General features: G+C 37.9%; 1 protein-coding gene across 2 annotated transcripts in view; it reads right to left on the bottom strand.

Moving 5' to 3' along the window:
• RNGTT (RNA guanylyltransferase and 5'-phosphatase) overlaps nucleotides 1–24,954 on the bottom strand; it is a 200,779-nt gene that overhangs the window by 27,927 nt on the left and 147,898 nt on the right. For both annotated transcript variants that reach the window (XM_050893968.1, XM_050893969.1), the window contains one exon: nucleotides 5,548–5,614. In XM_050893968.1, the coding sequence (XP_050749925.1) occupies nucleotides 5,548–5,614 (67 nt within the window). The remainder of the gene's footprint in view (nucleotides 1–5,547; nucleotides 5,615–24,954) is intronic.

Raw genomic sequence — 24,954 nt, 5'->3', positions numbered from 1 at the left:
ACAGATGTTTGATATTGCTGAAGGAGTCATGAATGAGGTCTAGCCTGGTTCTCAGACATCAGTTCAGCCTCTGTGTCTGGACAACGGTAAAGCAGCTGTGTTGAAGATGTTTCAGCTCTTGGAAACACTACAGTAAATTCTCTGAGGCGCTGATAAGTTGCCTGCGGATCTTAAAGTAAAGGTGGATGGATTTGTATCTGGAGGGTCTACTGGTTTTGATGTGATACGATCAGCGAAACTATTCTGGGGCGATTGCCCGCTGCAAGGCCTCTCTCTGGCAGAACTCCGCTATGCTTCATCATGTTTTAAGTTAAAAGTGTATTTGCCGAGGGAAAATGAGGCAGTTGGGCAAATAATAGCTTAGAACCCAACTGCATTCCTGGAGCGTAGGCAGTACATTTAGCTGTCTCAGCAATCAGCAATACTCTTCTCAAGTTTAGTAAAATCACAGATAATGGCTACTGAGCTGCAGGTCAGAGCAGAGAGCTTGATTCCTTGCTAGTCCTTGACAGCAAGACTGCTCTAACTATAGCAGCAAATTCCCCAGAAGCAAACTTAAAACTTTCAGAATCTTTCCACTGGGCTCCTACCATAGAAACAAAATACTAAGAACACATCACTATTTCCAAAATACTCTTTTCACCGTAACTGTCCTCATATTCTATTGAATCGAACAATTCTATTTTGAACAAAGTAGTATTTATTATGAAACTTTTTAATAACTACTCTTAAAATACTAAAAATAAAATAGCAGTAATTAATCTTTATCTAAATGGTAATTTAATGTGTTAAGAGCCCAAAATGAAACTAGTCATTAGCTCAATAGTAAAGACTGCCAGAAGCTTCATTACTGATTAATAATGGAGAACACCGCGTACTGAACAGTTTCCCCTAATCCCAGAAGCAACTAGGAACTGAACTGCACAAACTTTCAATCCTAATGAATTGATTAAGCAATATAATTTTCTTTATAGTTATAATTACTGGATATAGTGTAGATAAGTTTTCATTCTAATCTACATTGATCAAATCTCTTTTAAAAATGTGTCATATATATTATGAAGACTTGTTCTGTAAACAGGTTAAAACTCCCATATCATACCCTTCCATCAGGTGACTATTAGGTATGCTGGGACAATGGATTTAGTTACTTCTAACAAACACAAAATTTCCATGATAAAATTTTTGCTTTAATAGCTTCATTGTTAGGAAAAGAATACTAACAATATTTAATGTAAATAGATTTAAGAAAGTTTGCCAGTGAATTCCAGCTGATGTCAGTACTTTATCTTGCTGATCAAGATTGTCACTTACAGAAACCTTTTTCATTTCATCCAGTTTCCACGAGATATTTAATAAATACAACCACTTAAGATCCAAAGAAAGCTGCAAATCACTGAATTGCTCCAAAGTTCTTTGAATGAATGCAGAAGTATATGACAGTAACTACTACTACTAACATAGCTACTTAACTGGGAAAAGATACAAAAAGTAAACAATTTATGGTGAAACTGTTCTACAACACGTTTGAACAGACACTAAAATTAAACACTAATTTAGAACAATTTCATTTAGAAACACAATAAAATTATTAAGAGGAACTACCCTTTATGAAATCGATTCCTTCAATATAACCTTAAAGAACAGTCCCCTGGAAATAAAATGAGAATTCATTCCCACAGTGAATTTTACTTTCAAATCATTAACTAATTTAGTACTCTCAGCAGCTAACTGAAATAGCCATCATTTTTATAAGCCACTGAACTTACTGAAACTCACTGAATATTACTGTAGAACAAAAGCAATCACAAACACTATGCAATAACTTAAAAGTTCTGTATCACGAACTCTGTTCAAAGTAGCAACATACAGAATCTTGCAATATCTATGAACTGGCACATTATTGGAAAAGAAAAGTTCCAGGCAGGTCTCTCTACCCAGGAAAACACTCTTTTTTTCCATTTCTTCTAATCTATCTTCTACCAGATACAGGATTCAAAAGCTTGAGGAGTGAATGCTTCACATTTCTTTGTATAATGAAGTACAGAGATCAAACATCTATCAAGTACTACCGCTGATACCACTGAAAGCAAGTCAGGAGGAAGAAGATGAGGTAATTTCGGTTAATCTTACCAGTTCATCTATGTCTCAGAAACATTATAAATATTAATATATATATAAATATTAATGAATTATTGCATATGATAAAGAAAGACATAGAAAAATCATCCTAGAAGAGATCTTAGTATTTCAAAATCTCTTCCCAGACTTGCCATCTACAGTCTCCATCATCAAAGACACTGGTGCAATTATCTCCTGCACAGTTCTGGAAAATGAAACTTGTTTACTTTTGGGAAGGGATACTTTGACAAGGAGTTTCTCTCTTTGCAGTTTTGTAAATGCACGTAAATTGAAACATGAATTTATGAGTACTAGCATGGCAGTTTATATGTGTACTATGAATATTTCAAAGGCCTGGTAACATTCCTATTTGTCCAACTGAAAGCGCACTAAAATGCATTGGAAGTATTGCCGTATAATAATGGTTCACTTTGAGTAATAAATCTACACCGACAGAGGAGTGTACTGGTTTGGGGCATTCCTTAATGCATACATTTGGCAAGAAATGCTGTATCTTAATAGACTACATAATACTTGGGATGTTTGCAAATGAACATGAGTGGGTAATTTATGTAACAAGAGAGACCAATCCATCATACAGTGAGCAAAAGCATATCCGAACTAAAAGGTTTCAAAGACTCTGCCTTATTCCAGGACCAAGTGTGGTTCACAGGTCTTTTAAGTGGTGGAATCATTAGCAACTGCGTATGAAAGACCTGAAAAACTGCTGGGGGAAGAATGAAAGAAACTTGTATCAACAGTTACAAAAGACCATTGTGTATCTCCAGAGTACATACATTTCTTTTTGCAGCACCAACTCTTAATGTGAATTATTACTCCCCATTTTTGGTGCTGAAGATCTCTACGAGGGTGCAACCCCATCACTCTATACCATTTCCTCCTGCTGTCATGCAGCCAACATCTTTCTAGAATCTCCAAGCAATCAGATAGGAGCCTCAATTAAAAAAGCTTATTGTTTTTGTTCACTGCACGCCATTTCCCAGTTGCAGCTAATAATACAAGCCACAGAAGAGATGACCCTGAGACAAATCAGCTTACCATTTCAGGATTACCTTTAGCATCAGAAACAAAGGAAAGCAGTGGTGTGCAAATATATGCCCATATATATGCCTACAGCTCCAAAAATAAAAGTTAGGTTTTAGAGAGTACAGCTTGTGGAATTACCTTACTCAAACATGTGTCTGTAATCTACAGTAATGTAGTGGATAATAAGCTTTGTTTTTCCTAGGTAGTAACTGAAAGTTATTTTGAATATCCACATTGCCTGTTCTGTGGCAAACATAACATTCAGGATGAGACCACACCAGCAATATATTGCCAGAAGGTCTAACAGTAACCTACTCAAATTAAATGTATGTCAGATATTTATCAAGCATTGTACCATATATAAGGTAAGAACAGCAACCAAAATAGCAAACGTTATTGTGCCCGTATCTTGAATATTGTGCCATTCCCTACCTTAAAAAAGGCAACGGTAGAAATACAGACGGGTACAAAGAACAAAACCAGTGTTGACTGGAGATACTGAATGGTTGGATACAGGGAGCAATTAAACAGATTAAGTTTTTGTAGCTTGGAAGATGCAAGGTTGGGGTAATGCGGACGAGAAGATAAAGTCAGGAATAGAGAATGACTGCTCACCATTTCTCCTGACATAAGGTGTAGGTTGAACAAAAATTAATTATTAGGCAACAGGTTTAAAAGAAATAAAATAATACCTTAACTCACAGTGATAGTACGGCTTTGTATGTTGAAAATTTAGTGGAAAATCCCTTAGGCACATTCAGGGAGGAAGGTCCAACTGAGTCTATTAAGCACCAGGATGCAGATACAACTTCCAGCAGAGAAGGCCCTGCATGCAAATTGCAGGAAACTGGCTGCGTACTTTGTATTTATCCTGGTTTTGCACTCTTTCCCTAAGCACATGCTAGGGATGTGATACTCGGTCCTGCAGTTTGATCCCGCACAGCATCTGCTTTGCAGCTGTCCTGTGAGCAGAAGGGCCTCTCCCCAGCTGCAAGTGATGGGAGGAGTACCACTGCTGACTGCAAGCAGCTGAAAACAAGTGCAGTATACGCCTCTTCTCTCTCAAATCCACCCAGTGAACTTACAAACTCTTCCCAGCCACGGGAAAAACCTCCCCATTTTGCTGCTTATTATTAGAAGTGGATGGGGCAGGCAAGGGTGGGAATGGGGCCTCGTTTGGAAGGGGGGAACAGTGTGAGAGAACTTTTATAAAGCATTTAAACAAGCACTAATTCTGAAGAGTTACGACCAAAAATATACAAGCTTATTTGTGATGAAACTTCTGGCAAGACGTTTCATGCAAGAAATATTTAAATTGCTTGATTATTAGCCAAACTGAATAATATACATGTAGGAACTGGGGAGATGAGAGAAAAGGAAGAGGAAAGATGAAAAGCATGCATCTGTTATTTTAAAGTAATTTTAAAACAGTACTAAGGTTTAAGCTATAAAAAGCAAGTATTTGCTTTTTACGGTTGGGAATACTGTTCTTTAGTAATGTAATTAGGGATGGCAAAGGAACACGTCTGAGTTTTAGAAATTAAGTTTCATTTTGATGTAAAACAAAACCAAAGCTTTTAAAATTCTGAGAGGCACAAGCGTGTGCACACGATGGAGGGAACAACGCTGCCAAGAGTGCAGAATATGTAGTAATTACAGGTATCATCTGGGACATGGGAACATTTCAGCATTCTAAAACAGATACCACATTTCCACATCCCAGTGTAATGATTGACATGCTAATACCTCCCTCTCTTTGTCCTAAGAAAAATCCCAATGAAACTCATCAAAATCAGTCCACATATTCTTGTAAAACATTTTTGTCTGCAAGTGACATGACAATAACTAATTAGCAACTGGCAATTAGAAACATGAAACTATTATAGTTCAACTGAAGGAAAAGAAACAATAAGTCATAAAAGACAAATTATTTTCCACCAATTGTATGAGTCTTTCATAATAAATCTAATAATACTGGGAAAACAATCTGTGCTTTTTACTGCAGTGTCTTCCCTGTCAAGGATCACTTAAAGAATTACAGAGTTCCAAAAGTGGCTTTGTTTTGAAATGTCACTGACAAGGTAACGTAAAAAAAAAAAAAAACAACCAACAAAACCCCACCATTTTCCTTCTGCTAATTAAACTAGAGTCAAAATTAATCAACAGATGATAGGAAAAACTAAACTTCTTTGACAAGTTAAGTACACAGATGTAACTAGAAGCAAACCCAGAATATGGTAAACATCACCAAAGTAGCACTATTTCCCATTATTTTTCCCGAAGCTGTACTGATAACCTGAAGTTCTCTAAATCAAGACTTAAATCATACAGAAGTAAAATAATTTAAATAGCCACCTCCCCCCAGCTTATTAATCGTACCTTAATTTGTGCAAAAGGTCTGTCAAAGTTTCCAACATAAAGAAGACCAACATTCTGGGTGAGTAGCCTAAAAAAATGAAAAAAATCTTTTAAGATATCACTTTACATCCATAAGTTTTTTTGCATCCCCCGTAGTTGTTACTGAACCCTAGCAGGATAACAAGCTTCATTACGATAGCAAGAGCTACCTTCGCAAATCTGATTACACAATTCTATTTGAACTACTACAAAAAAGGAAAGACGTGCATTAAAGGTGGATGCACAGGGGTAATTTGTGTTTATGGTGCAAGCAACTCTTCAACAAAATCATTTCACACGCTTCTTTGTGATGGATGTCACTCAGTAACACGGAAGAACAGCAGGTATGTGCCTTTTCTATTTATTAGAGACCATTAGAGACAAAGGGACAGCAAGAGAAAAGACTAGTAAACACACACTCAGAGCAGCAGGCCTAAGAGTTAAAACAGATTTGGGCAAATAAAAGTACGCATCGTAATAACAAAATGACATCACTACAAGTAGAGAAATAACAGAGAATCTCTGCAATATTGTCTAATGGCTTCCTAAATAAAAAGAGCCTTAGATGCAGTTTGTCCCTGCTGTTCTCTTCAACTCTTCAAAAAGTCGTTCCGTACACCACCAATATCCAGAGGGACAGCGGGATAAGTTGACTCAAATGACTGTTGGTACTTCTGGAAAAGAGTTAGTTTGATTTCTGCAGATACTGTGCAAGTGAATGTTATTACTACACAAACTCCAAATCCCAGAGGAGCATTAGGGTGCCACTGCTATGAACAGGCAGACAAGAACATCACTGGCCAGCAAAAAGGGTAGGAGAGCACTGTGCTGTTCAAACTGGACAATCATGATGATCCTCTTGCTAAGCAAAGGCACAGTGGTCGTTCCCTCCAGTTTAGAGGCTCCAAAAGCGTTGCACTGAAGTACAGGCACCCCATATTAAGAAGAACTTTTTGATGACAAACCCTTGAAAGAGTTTCTGTTTTGATTAAAAGGGACATTCAAAACCCATTGAATAACTCTTCAGTAGCTCCAAGTTTTCATTAAGTGTTTGCTATTTTATATTTTCCTTCAATTTTACATCCCATTCCCTTTAGTAATAAGACATCATATATGAATTAAATTAAATAACCAGAAATAAGTACAAATGTAGAGATCATTCTGCTTAATTCTGACACTGAGGTGTCTCTTTCTTATGTTTTTAAGCATATATATATACTTCTAATTCATACTGAGTTACATATTTTTTTCTATCTATAAACCAGCTGTAATTTTCAACTAATTTCTCACCATCGCCAGGCCCATTTTCATAAACAAAATAAAACAGAAACTTAGATGGCAGTAAATCGTTTTGACCCCACGGAACGTACACATCTTAGTATGATTTTGATTCTTCCCAGTTCTGACAACACTATGATGTAGATCACCTTAAACTGGTTCACCAACAGTGGGAACTCAGCAAAATGACAAAGTCGAAACATTCGCATATATAAAACAGTTAAGTAAGAAGTGGTGTCGAACTGTATATCATCTTCAAAAAATCCTTCTGTAATTAGATATGGTATACAAAAATTTCCTGGGCATTGACAGAAATACCCAAAGGAAGGAAAGACCAGTAAGGATCAGAGCAGACCAGTCACAGTACGAACAGGCAAGTGGCTTCCTCCCTTTGCCCATCAGCGTGCCGGACTCCGTCGGGAAGACCTGTACTGTTTCGCAATGGTTCTGCAGTATATGGAAGCCAGGATAAGCATATCAAACACATTTTCAGTCACACTAAGTCAAGTTTATTCAGAACTCAGGTGTCTGGAGTTGGAAAAGCCAGGATATTGATAAAGCAAACTCAGAAAATATTTAAGGGTTTTCTAAATGAAAAGAAACATATAAGAAGTAATTAGCAAAAAGGGTTAAAAGAGAATCTGTAAAAAGGATTCAGGGTATGTCACCATATTTGAGAGAGGGGCACCTTAAAGCAAAAAAAGTACTCTTAAAAAGAACTGCACATACTTTTTGTAAGGCAGAAAAGAAAAAAAAAATCCACTAGCTGTATTTCTAGTAAGGGTCCTAAAAAAAGACAAGACATATAGTGTGATTATTCCCATCTCTTCACATTGTTTTCTGTACCAGATAGAAATGTAGGACCATTAAAAATCTGAGTCTTTAGGATGGCTTCAGTTAGAAGTAATGAACACCTAGGAAACCTTAAGACTGGTCTTTCCAGAAGACCACACAGCTGTCTACACTGTTTAACTTGCTATCACTAACATACACCCCAAACCTGCAAACGAACTGCAAGAATTGGCTTCCTTAATGAGATTGATATTGACACAGTACAAGCTTATTACTATTTATTCACCTTTCACTGCCTTGGCTGAAAAGTATTTTACTTATAATTTTTTATTTGTATTCACATGGCACTTCAAAAAGGCAATGTTAATTCAATGCAACGTTAGCAAAATTTTTAGGGAAAAGAAAGTTATTTGTAACTCTCCCTTGCTTAAATAAAAGGTTGCATTCTTTGTTTCTCTAGTTTTCATATTCCTCTCGAGTTCTGAAGTTCAAAATTATATCACCAACATGCAAAACCAGTCAGGTTTCCATATAAGCACTCAATGAGGTTGAAATGAGCATCCCAACATGATCATAATTTAATGTCCTGAAATACTCTGGTTTTCCACCCCTAAACGCTCTGAGCAATTAAAAAATTCCGAATCTCGTGACTAGTATAAACTCTTTTACTTCAGGGTCTTTCTTATCAGCATTATCTCCATATTTCAGAGACTGAGCTCCCACAGAAGAGTCTGGAGAGGTAAGCAGACTGTGGCAAGAGTCACTGTTGAGGCTCTGGATAGGCCAAGCTACTGCAAGAGTGTTACTGTCCCCTCAGCAGCCACCAGTGGCCATATCAAAAAGCCACGTACCATCGAGGAGAGGGGTGAGACAGAGGAGTATGTGCCAATCTCCATCTCACCCATAGGAACTCGGCACGACTGATCTCTAAATTACCGTTAAGATGTACTCCTCACCAATCAGAAAGTTCAAATTATACATAGCCATGCCTGTCGTACTACTTTACCACACCACCAGGCTGCATTTTTAAGTACCTAAAGTTAACCTTACACCATAAACTTCAACATGTCTAAACTGATACAGATACTCTCTCCTAATGCTCTCAACTAACTACCCTTTGCCTTTGAAGACTTTCCAATGGTAGGGAGGTTTGGTTATAAGCACTTCTATCTTTCTTTATGCCAATGCTCTCTTTTAAAATGTCAGTCTTCTATTTCTTACCTAATTTCACATTTGCACAGTTCTATTCTCAAAACACCATCAGCGGTACTCGACACCTAACCCTGCTCACAGCTGGACCTGTAATTGGCTAAAATCAATACCAGCCTATGAAACAGTGGTGACAGTTTCACAGTGCAATTATCATCTTTGAAATTCACATTCAAATAATTACCTTAAAATTATGAGAAACAATTGTCAAAAATGCAAATGTCTACTGGCACTTCACATATATTTACTTTTACTTGAAAATATGTAGCAATATACAAAGTTGCCTTAACTAATCATATTAGCTTACAGATTGCCGTGTATTTTATTTGTAGTCTCTTCCATTCAATACATTATCAACACAATTCCCATTTTTTTCTGTACGTAGAAGGAAAGAAACATCACTCCATGAAGCAGCGGTTCTTTAAGATGTGCTGTCCATACATAACATCACACTCCCTGCATTCCTGTCCTATACACCCAAGTGAGCAGACTTCCAGCCTGACGTGCCTATTCAGGCTGTATCGTTATGTTCCATGCAAACAGCATAAAAACCCCAAAAATGTCAGGACAAACTATTTCTGACTTTTGCCAATATAATGTCAAGGCCTTAAAGGCCTTTCCAGTACCAAGGAAATGCTGCCATATAGTTACCACTGAATTTCCTATTTTCTGCCTTCAGAATCCTAGACTTGGCCTTTTCTAGGATGTAAAACGTACCCAATGTTCTCAAAATCCAAGCTGCAGGAGCCAGGCACTGCTGCTTGTGGGAGAAGCTGACTGTAGGAGTGGGCATGGTCAGGCACAGCAATCCAAAAAATGTGGTGGCAACAGTGATGTGAGGGGGATAAATGGAAATAAATACAGGACAAGATCAAGGGCTTGGGTGAAAGGAAACTTGGAATAAGGCAACATGAGACAGCAGGGAATGTGGAACACAAGAGGGATGAGAGAGGTATACATGAGTGACAAAGCAGCCCTCTGGGTTGGAAAGCATTGGGACAGAGCTCTGGGCTGGAGAAGACCGGTAGATTAGGGCTGTGGGAACAGCGGAGACTGATTTACCACAGAGCTCACCCTCCCCAAGCACAGCTGACCTTGCTTTGGGGGCTGGGACAGTCCCAGTACCATCGCTCCCTTCCTACTGCCTTTGGCCATGGAAAGTAGAGTGACCCTTGGCTATGGACTTCGTGAGGGCAGCACATTTTGAAGAAGCCTGATCATTTCCTCTTCTCCACACATGGTCTGTTCCCGGTAGCTCACTGTCTGTTAAGATGAAGGTATTTCAAGATATTCTCAACAAAGATTCAGGCACAGCTCAACGACACACCGATGCTCCAGCCGTTAAGTAGTACTTTGTGAAGGCAGAAAGCAGGCATCAAATAGTTCCTCCGTATCTTGTTGGGAGGTACACCTTGAGGACACCACTTCAGCTTGATTTGAACCCCAAACACCGACCCCTTCATACTTCAAGGGCTGCCTTGAAAGTCCGCTCGGGCCATCAAACAGGGCCATGCAAACTGTGGAGCTGAAAACATAACTTCTGACCTGTTCATACACAAACCAGTATGGAGTTTCCCTCTAGGCTATCTGGATCCTAGTGCTGCTGTGCAGACTATGGAAGGTTTCCAGAAAGGAGCATGCAGAGAAATAAAGGAGCAGGGTGGAGCCAGGAGCCGCTACCTCTCACAGGAGCAAGTTACTGCACATTAGCTGAACGCGGTAACTTGCTCCTGTGCGAGGCAGCAGCTCCTTGCGCTTGCTCTGTTGCAAGACTGGTGGCGTACCGTGCAGGAACACAGACTGAGACTTGCAGCTCTAGGCAACAGCACAGAGGTCAGACAAGCTTGGAAAGCAGGGAGTATGGAGTGAAAAACGCAATGTGTGCAGTAGAAGGGCTGAAAAGAGGTAAGGAAAATGGCATTGGAAAGGTGGAATGTGTCAAAGGAAAACAACGACCAATGAACAGGCATATGGGCTTGAGTTGTCTGGTTTTTTTACAGGCAGTGGGAAGCATGCAGAGCTGCCTACAGCAGTGCTTCAGTTATTCACTACCCTTCTGAAACAGAACATGTAACTTCTTCCTTAAATTTCCACAAGAATGCTCACCAAAATCCTAGAACTGATGACAATTTATCAAATAGGATCTTGCAGTATCTGTATTAGGCAATCCTAAAATTTATCTAGACATACATCGTGGCTGAAGAATAGTTTATCACTCCACATAAATCACATCACTAGATTCTGTATTTCTGGTTTTATTCTTGACTGTTGCCTGCTTCTTTCACTAGGTCTTGCAACCACCAAAAAGCCTGACTCTAGATGAGTTTGTGTTTGTTTTTAACAGCTCGATAAGTGCTACAGCTTGCCACCAAAGCTTTTTTAGATGTAACAAGACTTTGTTGTTGTATCATATAACCAGAAAAGTATTTGAGTGCATGAAAGACTGCAGAAGCTTCCAAACCTCAGCTTGACAGCTGTGTTTATCTGTCTGTACTTCTAATCATGGTGTAGATCGAATTGACTGCTTTCAGCAAAGGACAAGGGGCAGCTCCTGCTGTGGTCTGTTCTCCTACCTGAAAGAACTCTCTCCAGATCGGACAGGGTATTTTCTGGTTGATCTGAACAGTGGACTGATATCTGAAACACCCTTGGGGTCTGCATGGAAGGGATTTCGCCCTAGCAGATATGATTAAACAGGAATACCAATTCCACTGATGAGACAATGGGATTAAGATGCATCGACTACTTCCATTTTACAGTCAGAAGCAGCAACAAGTAGCTACAATGGGGCTGGGATCTGATCTAACAACTTCATCCTTCATATGCTGTGGAAAGACATTTGCAGTCTTCACAGAGGTTGCTGGTGAAAAGATGTCAATCCTGGGAAGATGTGTATCAAGAGTGGAATAGATGTGAAGCAAAACTGAAAGAAAAAACAAACCTGACACTGTGTGGGGCTACTGACCCTTCAGCACATCCGTATCTTTATTGCTAAGAACATCTCAGCATATGCATTAGTGGATGATTAAGGCCAAAAATGGAATACAACCTGCTTAAAATATAAATTGGACAGTAAGATAAAGTTTTCAGAAAAATGGCTGTGACCACACTCACATTCTAAACTCCCATATTTAAAATAACTATATAATAGGGATTAGTATTAGTTATGGTCTGAATGTTTTTACGTTTCATTTTAAAATACACCTTTTGTGTGATAAGCACATACGAAGAATTCCACTGTTATGCTCTACATGTGCTTTTTACTGGCTCTGAAAAGTACTCTGAATGCATTTGCACATTTTAGGCAGAAAATGACTGTTATAAGTTACAAACATGGATGAACAACAGCCCTGAGAACAGAAGCAACATCTCTGTAAGTTCAATAACTGTATTTTCAAACATTATCTGAACAGTTTTCACATATGCCTTTGAAGATAAAGGTAACTTTTATACATAATCAGATACATAAACAAAATCAGAAGAGCATAAATAGAGAATTATAAAAATTGCTGTTAGGGTCAAAACAATTAACTTCCTACATTCAATTTTTTTCAAGATCATTAATTTTTTCATTAATTTATTTACAGACTAATGTAAGAGTAACAGTGAAAATATTATACTAGGTATTATGAAATACAAAAGTATATAAAAGGATCCAATACAAATTCGGAAAAGGCTAATACCAGTGCACAGATAATCTTGTGAATTTAAACTGACATGCATATATGGTCTGCAAACAACATTCATTTCATTTCTTTCTAAAAGTATAAAGAGCTAAAGAACTTGAGAGTTCATAGAAGCAGTAGTGAACCTTGCATGCAGAATACTGACAATGGCAAAGCAGGGCCTTCACAGGCAAGGCAGAAGAGCTCTCTCCTGCTTTCTACAGTGCATTTATCAAACCGCTTTTTCAGGCTATGAAAATATTCTAACAAAATTTTTTACTCATCAGTCATGCAAGAAAACTTTTTTCATGGACAAATATAAGCTATTCTAGCATAATCATCATGGTAAAGAGTAGGCAAATAGACTGTATATGTGATTTAGGACATTCTTCCTCAAATTAGAGCACAAATTGAAAAAAAGCTATGAGGGAACTGGAAGAGATACTATGCACAGCTGGTTACATAGTAAAGATGCAAAAAACCCTGGGTTTGAACTCAAGAAGGAAAAAAGGTTGGGAAGGGATACAATCAAGTGTTAAAAAAGAGACTGTAAACAATTTTACAATTCCAAATTAATCTCTGCAATAAAAAACCCTACAGAAATGTAAGCAAAACCTTTTCATTCAGTGAATTCTGAATTTGCAGAATATCCCAAGTCAAGTTAACGGTGATGGCAATTAACATAAAACTGTATTCTAAGTAATATTCACGGGGAAGAATGCAGTGGATGGCACAAACTACAGACTTGAATTTAACACCCTCAGCCTTCCCACAACAGTACTCCAACAGTGTGTGTTATTAGTCATATTAATAAGCATGCTGCTTTCTGAAACACATGCAACTCAGGCAAAAATACCAATGTTATGTGCTAATTGCCCTTCATAGGAAAAGCTCCTATGCATAATACTTGAAAGGCTTCATTGAACTACATCACTCCCTACAGTAAATCACCGCCTGTCACTGGCTATTGATAATGGGAACCTAGGAAGTAACTGATCCCTGAACGACATACTTCCACTGAATAATGTCACCACTGTTATATACCAAACCCAATAAAAATTACATTTAGAGAGCTCGAAACTGCAAAATTAAGTGACCTCATATTTGAGGTAATGGTCTGCAAGTGATTCTAGATCATGGTCAAAAAGAATAAACTGACCAATATCAAGGCTTACTTTGAGTTAGGAGAGTTTAATTTGCATCAATTTTGAACAAGTGCTTGGCTGTTGGGTTTTTTGGGGGGGGGGGGGTGTTTGTACACGAATGCTTTCCTAGAGACAGGGAGATTTTTCAAGAAACATTCTTGCACTTTATAAATAAAACCACAACATCAGATGTTTCCAAAAGTAATTCCTTTTGTTTGCCGCGTTTATGTCTAGCGCTGGTAATATTTTAATGTTTGTCCAGGCTTTGCCTTACAGGCAAATCACATAAAGAAGCATTTTGACTACATATACATATAACTTTTCCATAAAAAGTAGAAAGGAAAAGTAAGTAGAAACAAAAAGTACCCATTAAATAATCATGCCCATTCCTCCACCAAAGGAATATTATTCCCTCTAGTATAATGAGCAATTTGGCCAGGCTGGCTATAAATTATCTGAAAAATGAGGCTGCTTGCCTTTTCCTTTGGGAGATTATTACGTAGTCTGAGAGATTTCACTATTAGAATCTATTTCTGATAGTAAACGTCAATTTTTCTTTCTGAATATCATCCCTTTCATCTCACTGAAATATAGGACAGGAGTTAGGAACCATTCCCAATTTGCTGAAGGACCTGCCTGACACAGGCTGTGCTGCAACTCTGCCCAGGTTTATCCATATATCACAAAGCAAGAGCACTCACGTAGCCCTCTAGCACACTCAGTGGAACACTGTAAATCCACGTTCTAGTCTAGGACCCCATAGGGTCCTTTCACCTTGGCCATCTTTTAAAATGTAACAGAGACCACAACACTAGCAAATTCAACACCCAGAATTAAGTGAAGAATTGACACTACAACATGAAGCTTTATATCAGGAGACTTCAATAAAATAAGAAGTCTAATTACAGATATTTTAAAGTCAAACCAAAGACATTTTAAGTGTCTCAGGAGCTACTTCAGAAAAATAGATTTCTAACAGCAAATAAGATACACAAGAAATAAATGAGATAATGGCAAAAAAATCTCAAGTATATCCAAGTACAAAACTGGTAAAAAAAATTCAGTAGATTCACTTGATCATGTGGAAATACAAGAAGCAACTAAGGAAGACAGGAGGACTGCTGAAAAGCTAGTGGATTTCTTTGTACCCACTGAAAAAATAAAGGCACCTAGTCAGGAACAGGTTTTTTTTAGTTACCAAAATGAAATGCCTGCAGAAATAGAGGTACTAAAAGAAAAGCTCTGGGGATATATTGATAATTAAGGTGAAGTAAATCACCAAACCCTGATGCAACATATCCAAGATTTCTGACATTTCTTAATATGGAGGGTCTGAACTGCTGTTAAAAAAACTCCCTGTCAATCTTTAAAATCCAAATAGGGTAATTTCTGCAAACTTCTCGGAGTCCTACCCTTTAGCACAGCATTGTTCAGCATGCCTACCTTGGGCACGCATGGCACTGCTACTTAGGAGGCTGCACATCCCCTGCATTCACACTGTGGCTGCATCTGCCTCTCTTTTGATCATTTTAATGAAAGAGTGCTTAAAAAGGAGTGGGGGACAGGAGAGGCACCACACTGACATAATCGATTCAGACTGCCAAAAGGCTTCTGTTACAGTCTTCCACAGTAATTTATTTTTAAAAAAATAAAACTAGGCAGTAAGTACTTTTATATGGAAGAGGCCACTTACTGTTATGGATCAAACCCTGATTAAGAGACTGGACAGGCAGAATAAATGGTCAGTTTTCATCTTGGCAAAGGCCAAGTGAGTATTCAATTTATGTAACAGACTGTTTAATGTATTTATTAGCAATCTGAAAAAGTCATGAACAGAGAAAGTCTGCTGATGAAGCAAGTTATGAAGCAAAGGCTGGCAACTTTAGCTAGATTACAAAGTACATCACTTTGAAAGGAAGCTGATGCCATACTTACAATCACCCTTACAACCTTAGCATTACTTTCCTCTGCAGTGAAAGATATGTGCTCCTGTGTGTATGAATTAGGAAAAGGTATTTACCCATTTAATTAAGGAATGTATCATAATGTATATGAACCTGGCAACTAGAACTCTGCTATTTCCTAACACTCAAAGGCTTGACTTTGAACCTCATTGAACTTTCTTTCCACATGAGGTTTTGTCATTCCTTTGTCCTTGGTCTTTCTATTTTTAAAATAAAAAAAGTAAAAACAAATTTCTGTCCCACACAATACTCTAAATCATCAGAGCAGAGTTGGAAATTGAAATATTCAGCAATTTTAACACAGGTTGTTACTGCTGAAAAAACATGACAAAGAATTGGCAGGAAAGCTGTGATGGGGTGGTCTCATCTGGCTATAATCTCCCCCATTCTGCCCTTCATTTGTCAGCACAGCTGCTCCAACAGTCTTCCAGTTTTCCCAGTGCCCTGCATGTTGCACCAGTGGTGGCAGGACCTCACGGCAGTCCCAGACTTTGGCAGCTAACATATCCAAGTAAAAGAAAACAGGTCATTCTGCAGGTTGGCCAAATTCAGAGAGAATTCCTCTGCAATACAGAAAAGGCACTTCTGTATCCCATGGAGGTGACTCTATCATATATCAAAAATCTGATGAATTATGGATGCAAAAGCTTTTCAGAGAAAATATTGTAAACCACTCTGAAGCACAGCACAAGGTATCCTGAGTAAATCAGTTGGTACCAGTATCCTTTTGACAATGCAGGGCAAAGCACAGATTGATCAGGTGATCCATATTTCATTTCTCATAACAAAAGAACAAGGGGTGACTGAATTATGCTGATTGAGGGAGAATTCAAATCTGATAAATACTTCATCACAAAACACATAATTAGATTGGAGTTCATTGACGCTGCCCTGGTGTGCAAGAGAAACAGGGACTGAACATGCAGGTGCATAATAAAAATATCTAGAAGACTAATAATTTCTCTTTAAAATAAAATAGTAAAGAATACAAAATTCACTTGTCTACATGAATCAGAGATACGAGTCATATGAAAATTCCCACCTTCTTATTAAAGATCCTCCATGGGAAGGCATCATGAAAGAGCACTCTTAGCCATATGCATGGCAGACCACTCCAACTGATTTCTTTTTGTTCCTGTTTTCCTACACTACTTTAATGATTTATTAAAAATAAATATTTTATTAATTAATCATGCACAACCACAGAGATTATTGAATTACAGTCTACAAACCATTTAGGTATGAGTTCCTGGGGAACTACGCAGATTGCAATCCCGAAGTGAAGCCCGTAACGAACAACAAATTGTTTGTCTGGAATTGGGAGTGATACGCACCCACCTGCCATCTACCCAGACACAAGTGCCACTAGCAGAATGCATGAATACCCATCTGCTACGAACAAACCTACCACCCAAAATAAGGTAGGAAGGCTGTCAGAGGCTTCATGAACTCTACTGAATGCTTCACTCTTATTTCTGAAACCTGCACGGATGGTGCAAGATTTAGCTCCTCTGTTCATTATAAAATTAAGTCCCTCAGCATATTCATTATATGAACTTTTAAATGAAATTTCTTTTACAGAAATTCTTCAGGTACTAATAAACACAGAATGAAGTATTCTGCATTTTGAAGTACTATGAAATACAGCTGAAATACTTTCCTGGGTGTGACTAAAGAAAGGACTATTACCTTTTAATACCAACTACCAACACTAATACCGATTATTGCACCAGTAATCTAGAAGGCATTTGCAGTAAAGCTACCCTGTCTTTCTGCTGTATTACTCTGCTCAAAAAAAAAAAAATAATAAAAAAAAAAATCAGTATCCTTACCCATAAGGCTCCTTTCTCTATAAGGGAAATCACTGCTCTGCTATCAAGGTGCTCTGCCTCACTTCAGAAGTGCCACATTTCCTCCAGTAACTCCTTTCTCCATTCCTCTTCCTTTACTTCTGACTTTAACACTCATCTGCCCCTTGGTTTTGTTTTGTACAGGCTTTTTAAGATGACTATCTCCCTCCAGTACATTCCCCCCCACACCCCTTCTTCTTTCTCCAAACTTTAGCACCATTTATCCCGATTCCCAAATTTAGAGAGGGGAAGCATACTTTTCTTGGAGCCGCCAGAAGGGGAGTGGGAATGCACTGGGATGATGGCAGCTTGGACGATGCCAAGAAACAGAGGGCAGCCAGCAAACAGATAAGGAACAAAAAAACCTTCTGAGATGCCTCTGCTCCACACACAGCATTTGCTCGGCAGCAACAGCTCCCAGGTTGAGAACTACTGTTCCAGTTTCTCCTGAGCAGCCATGATCTCCATGGCAATATAAACCTGATGCAGCTACTAAAAACACACGGGGCACTAGCCAGGCTCCCTTCTTCCCAGGCACTTGGGGTACCGTCACATCCAAGTTCACATCCCCAAGAAGTCCCATGCAGCCAGATCCACTTGCTTGCCCGTGCAAGGGCTGAGGAAGAGGACCAGGAAGCATCATCACCTTAGGGAGCTGCTTCTACAAAATTTTTGGTCCAATATAACCATTTTACAAGCTCTTTATATGCTATCGGTACTCCTAGTCTCTTTCAATGCCAGCTTTTTAGACTTTACTTGAAATTATAAACCTATTTTGTGACACACTCTCTAAAAAATGAAAGAAGCTGAGGCCTGGGTGATAAGCAAGTCAAAAAATGTATCTTTCCTATAAACTGTGGGAAAAAAGAATTGAGTTCTTCATAAAAATTGCTGTATTATTATTACAGAAAGAAAGCATCTTTTCATTTACTGTCCTGAATGACAAATTTTTATTATGTAGGGCACAAGTGAAGGAGCACTTGATTAAATGCTAACTGCATAGGACAAAAAATTAGTTACTTCCAGTCCCTGGCTGATAACTACTGATTTAACTGGTATCAGGATGACCTGCTCTGTCTCTTCTTTCATCTATTTCTGAGAAGATTTATGTAACATAAATTATTAAGTTATTAATTAACAAATGTACAGTAAAGCAGGGGTTTTTCTTCCTTTTTGCAATATGCCTCCAAGACATCATTTTTTACTGCAAGCAATTTTGCATGTTCTTTTGCACTATAATTTACCCTTGCCAAAAAAAGCCTGCTAAAAAAATTAGTGCAACATGGTTCAGTATATTTTGACTTGCCAAGCAGAAGATCCTCATGGCGGTATAATAAGTTACCTGCATGGATAATAAGCGTTTTTAGGTAATATAGTTAACTGCAATTAATTACAGGTATTACAGAAAAAAAAAAATTCACATTGTTCATTATAAACACCGTGAACTTAATATAGGTCTGATTCAAGGTAAGACAAAGTCTCTAGGAAAAAGTAGTATGTTTTCTTAGACTAGGTGATATAGCTGGGAAAAAAAAAGGACCGGAGCATGCAAGTTAATCTCAAGTATGAAGAAAGACTTTGATGTCTCAAAATTTGGCTATTTTTAAATATATATGAGAAGCATAACAAAATAACATAAGCTATTGCCTCTTCCGATATACCCAGTCTTAACTACATCTTCAGTCCATCAGAGAGAGAAACTTATCAATCGGCACACAGGAATGCAATTTCAGCTATTTCATGGAAATCCTATGCATTTTAACCAGGACTTTAATCACTTTGGAATAGCAACTGACAGCAAATAAAAAATAATCACCTTTACTGGGAAACCAACCCTGAAGACTCACATGCAAATATGGGTGAGAGAAGGAAAGGAGAACGAATAAAACTTTAGCAGGAACACAAAACTGAGTCTATCTGGGAACAGTATCACAGAAGATGAGAAGACACAGAGGAGAGAAAAGGGCAAACTGGTAGAGCACATATTTCCGTAACAGATGATGGGAAACCTACATTTTAACACATCCCTGCTGTCAAGTTTTACACCAGCTAGGAAACCCAACAACAAAGTGTCTCATATCTTCTTTTACTTTCTTAAGAGAAGTGCAATTTAGGAGTGGTTGAAGTTATTCTGTTTACTCAGCTACTACAGATCTGTGCTCTGGATCTACCTGTCCCAGCACAAGTAATGCACAGCCCCTGGAGTCAACTCTTTTTGGAGGAATTCAATTTCTTTTGGATGCTAGGCTGTAACCTTGACATTCCTCTGCTACATTTTACCTGCACAGACTAGTGACAATGGGATTACTTTGACAGTTCCTACAATTCTACATTTTTTGTCTACTATATTTAATTTCAAGTTCATAATATTGCTTTAATTTTTCACATCTGGCACTTACACTGGAAGAAGAGTTATCCATGATTGATTTAAAATGCACAGAAAAAGAATTAACTCTAGGTTTACTTTATATGCACACACTTACTTTCCTGAACCAGTAAAAGAACATCTATCAGATGACGATTAATACAAATGCTGCAAAATGAAGTTTTAATTGTTCCTTCAGAGAAATCCTTTATCTATTTAAAAATTAAATAGGCCATTCCTTTCTTTGAAGCTACTTTCAACACCACCTTGTTATTATGGCAGAGAAAATTTATTATCAGACAGCAAACAGGCACTTCATTCAGGTATAAATCACTCAAAGCTAAGATAGAATGTAATTATTGTATTTGACATTTGAAAACTAAAAGAAAGGAAAAAAGAATTTTCCTTAGGACCAGAATGCAGGAAGAAGGGTTTTTAGACAAGCTAGAGAATTCTTGTTCATGAAGTTGTTATGAAGACACCCAGGCTAACGAAGTCTGAGTGAGGAAAGAGGGTGCAACCTCATACTTGAAAGCTTGTGAGAGTTGCAAAATTATTTCTTACCCAAATTCCTCAAGCTTGTACACATGACACAAACAGATCTTCTGCAATTGTCCCAATATCCCAGCCAGTTCTGTAGATCCAAGCTAGTCTGTTTTCACTGCATTTGAAACAATGGTTATTCTCCTCACTATACATTATCCTTTCTCCATTCATCAGTTTTTAATAAAACCCACCTTCGTCTAAGCTTATCAGTGGTCTTTCCTTATGTAGAAGACTGGTTGGTATCTACAGAACCTCAGAGTTTGGGGGGAAGGGGGTGTTTTTGTTGTTGGTTTTGTTTAAGTACAGCAAACTTGAGTAGAAAGCTGCCGTAGCTACCAGTAAATAAATAACAGATTATCTAAAACGAGGGTAGATAAATAAGCTCTTTAGAATTAACGTTTCCTCCACCCTACTTCTTCCCCCAGCTAATCCTTTCTCACTGCTAATATCATTCCATAACTTCTGTATTTCTGTCTTTGCATGTCCCCTGGGAAATTAAACTTCAGGATGAGGCTTTGTCAAAAAACCCAAACAAACCTGCCAACTTCTCTGTTGACAGAATTGCTGTTTTAGAGCTTCAGAAACCCATTTAATTTTTTTTTAAAGTTAATTTTTTAGAGTTAATTTTAAGTTAAAAAAACTATTTGTGATTCTGAAGCTATTACATCAGAAGAATTAACTTCAAATTATCACCACATTCTTGCTCTTTTGTCATATCCATCTCTGTTTTTCTCAGAAAAATCTTCTAAGCGCTTTATGTCTTGCACGAAATTCATACAAATTCAAATTTAGTGAATCAAAGGAATAATTTAGGTTGAGCAATAATAGAGACATATCTTCTGCATTAAACAAGACTACAAAACTAGATTGCACTGTTTAAATATTCACTTGGTAAAAAACTGCAACAGAGAAGCGACTCTGCAAAGTCTACATCTATAGTATCTTTATGTTCTGGATTTCTGGACTGTTGAAAAATCTTTCTGTATGCAACTTTCATTTAAAAAGAATCATCAGTTTCATAACACAGCTTTCAACAACAACAAACACAAACATTTGGACCAAATGCTATATAAAATCCTTTGGGGAATGAATGATCTTCAGTCTATACAATGGAAAGCAACAGAACAGACAATGCTGTATAACTTCAACATTAGTTCTTTTCTGCACTAGTTAGGGTTCATTCCTCTTCCTCAGGCTTGTCTAGTAAATTTGTCAACAATGTAAGTTTTTAAGTAATTGGTACAGGCTATGCCATGCTTGAAATGCATGGGACCAATTTCTTTTTACTCAAATGAAAGTGTTTTACACGTGTAAAACACTGGACACTCCTCTTGCCACAGACTGGATATAGGTGTGCCTTTGCTGATACAGGCTCTATCAAACCACAAAAATTTGCCAACCAAATAACATCAAAGAATCTTAATTTTATCTCCAAAAAAGGCAGGATATCATCTTCAGAAGACACCTGGAAAATTCCTCCGTAGTGCATGTCTCTGATTATTACAAAGAAACAACTGGCATACAATACATGTAAAAAATTTTAAGCTGTGTAATACCTTCCTCTTATTTTTAATGTAAAAGGGAAACTAAGGTAAACAGCAGAGAAATTATCACTGTTTGTGCAGACACCATTCATCATATCCTATCCATGTGGGAGTGTTGGTTGACGAGAAGCTCAACATGACCCAGCAATGTGCGTCTGCAGCCCAGAAAGCCAACCATATCCTGGGCTGCATCAAAAGAAGCGTGACCAGCAGGTCGAGGGAGGTGATTCTCCCCCTCTACTCTGCTCTCGAGAGACCCCACCTGGAGTACTGCGTTCTGCTCTGGGCCCTGCCCCACCCAACATAAGAAGGACATGGACCTGTTGGAGTGAGTCCAGAGGAGGGCCACGAAGATGATCAGAGGGCTGGACCACCTCTCCTATGAAGACAGGCTGAGAGAGTTGGCGTTGTTCAGCCTGGAGAAGACAAGGCTCCGGGGAGACCTTATAGCAGCCTTCCAGTACCTAAAGGGGGCCTACAGAAAAGATGGGGAGGGATTTTTTACAAGGGCATGTAGTGATAGGACAAGGGGTAATGGGCTTTAAACTGAAAGGGTGTAGATCTATATGTAAGGAAGCAGTTCTTCACTGTGAGGGTGGTGAGGCTCTGGAACAGGTTGCCCAGAGAGGTTGTGGATGCCCCATCCCTGGAAGCGTTCAAGGCCAAGTTGGATGCGGCTTTGAGCAACCTGAGGGAAGGTGTCCCTGCCCATGGCAGGGGGGTTGGAACTAGATGATCTTTAAGGTCCCTTCCAACCCAAACCATTCTATGATTATAATGCTGAGTAAAAGAGGAAAATGACCAGTTTCGATTATATACTTTTAGTGACATAATTCAAATAACTGAAGCTTAATACTTCTGCTGTTAAAACAAGCTGTATTTATGACCTCAGCTGGAAGAAAGCATTTGCATGCCATATCATTGTCTCTTCTAAAACCAAAACATTATTCTAGTTTATCATGACACTCAATTCATCTTTCGAAACACAATTTTCTTAACACGTAAGTAATGTGTGAAGATTTTTATCAAAGTGAGTATTGTGCAGAAACCAAGCACAAACATCTTGCTCAGTGAGGCTTGAGAGTCATTTCTGCTTCTCCTCTTGAACAAGAGCAGAACGAACAACAGTGAGTCCTGAATCAGAACTGTGTACAGATCATTATCATCACAAATTAAGAAGTCAGAAATGTTATTAATACATTAGTTGAGAAGGATTAACCATGCCCATAGCGACTTTTCCCTTCTGGAGGGGAAAGAATAGTTCAGAGCCTTCATTAGGAGATATCCAATTCACTTTTGAGTCCATCTATCCTGCTCTACTCCCCAAATCCAGTGATCTCCTACCATTGAACATCCACTTTCATGCAGAATTTGTACTCCTGAGTAAAAAGATTAAAAACTTGAGCATTTGAGATTTGATGCTTTAACATTCACCAAAAGAGTGAAGTGCTTTTATAAACATCTGTGAGAGATGAGGGGTTTGATATGCAGACTTGAGGCGGAAAAAAATAAAATAATCAAGTTCACTATCCTGCTTCACTCTCCTCATTCTAATCTTCTCTATCCTGTAATTAGAGATATACACATTATATTTCATTTATAATCCACTGATAAATATTTGCCCACAGTGTAATCTTTTAATATTTTGTTAAAAAAGGCTTTATTTTTAAGTATGAAAATAGCCAAAGATTATAGCTTTGAAAATATTTAGTTGTTATAAGGGGGAAAAATGCCATCTGCTGGGTACAGCTGAGGACTGTCCTTTTCTTACTAACACACCATGCTGCCCTGAGCAAGTTTTCTCTTCACTTCAGAATTCATTTTTCCCATCTTGAAAACTGGTAAAAGATACATACATTGCTTTTGGGGAATATGTAATAGTGACCTCATTAAAACTGTGTAACATAAAACTTCTTACTGTCATATCTCTCAGAGATCGGGAGGTCTGACAATAGATAGGATGACTGGCATATGAATAATGATGCTTTTAATCTTTCAAGAACATTAGAACTGACTCTAAACCCCCCAGTACTTCACATGCTTTTGTATCTCCACATATACAAATTTTGCAGTTAGGTAACTAAAAAATTCTTCAGCTTATACATACAAAGCAGCGCAACACACTGGTGTTTGTTTCTCTATGAGTCATATACAACTTTTCTACCATTCATAAGCCAGCGATGGAACATTAGTTGGTGGAGTACAGATGCAGAACCAGTTGGTTACCTAGCTTAAAACCATGAAACCAAGGCATTGAAAACCATGTTATTTAAGGAAAAATAAGGAAAAAACCATATTGCTTAAGGAAAAATAACAAAAAGGAGAAGTTCGAGAACGTCCAGTTAAGAAATGTACTTATATGAAAAGAGCTAAAAATTGGAAATAGCAAAGTCTGATTTAATAAAATGAATAATCTTTAAAATTAAGAAGTATGACAAAAGGAGGATAGGGTTCCCACATGTAAATACGAGGAGGAAAAGAGGAGAGTTGTTTTGATTCATAACAGCCAAAGGTATTCTTTTACATTTTTGTTTGTGTTTTTAATTTTAGAACATAAAGCAGCAGCTGTCACCTGTGTGTGTGTATACCCACACACATATGCATATAGGTATATATATTTATAAATAAAAAAAATCTGATTCATTTCATATGAAGCTGAAGCGGCTTACAACCTTGGAAATCTGGGTTTCAAAGTTAAAATAAAGGCTTATTTCTCACATATACAATGATGCTAAAAATGAAGTAGGTCCTGTGAATGAACATATCTTCCATGTGTTTAAGATAAAAGCCTTGAAGCTGATTTCAGAATAGAATTCAGTACAAAACCGTGTTTGTACTTCACACTCACTGTCATAAGACTGCTTTGTAAAAAGGAAGCAAGCATAAAAAGTATATGACAATAAGGAATTTTGGCCTTTTTAAGATCCTCTAGTAGGATGACATGCTTACATCTGTTGTCAGATGGAACCAAATCTCTGCTGAAAACTATTAAAGGCTTTTTACAAAGCACTAGATATTCCCTGTCAAAGTG

Source organism: Gymnogyps californianus, chromosome 3 (assembly GCF_018139145.2).
Source record: "Gymnogyps californianus isolate 813 chromosome 3, ASM1813914v2, whole genome shotgun sequence".
Taxonomy (NCBI): Eukaryota; Metazoa; Chordata; class Aves; order Accipitriformes; family Cathartidae; genus Gymnogyps; species Gymnogyps californianus.
This window is presented reverse-complemented; position numbering and strand designations above follow the sequence as displayed.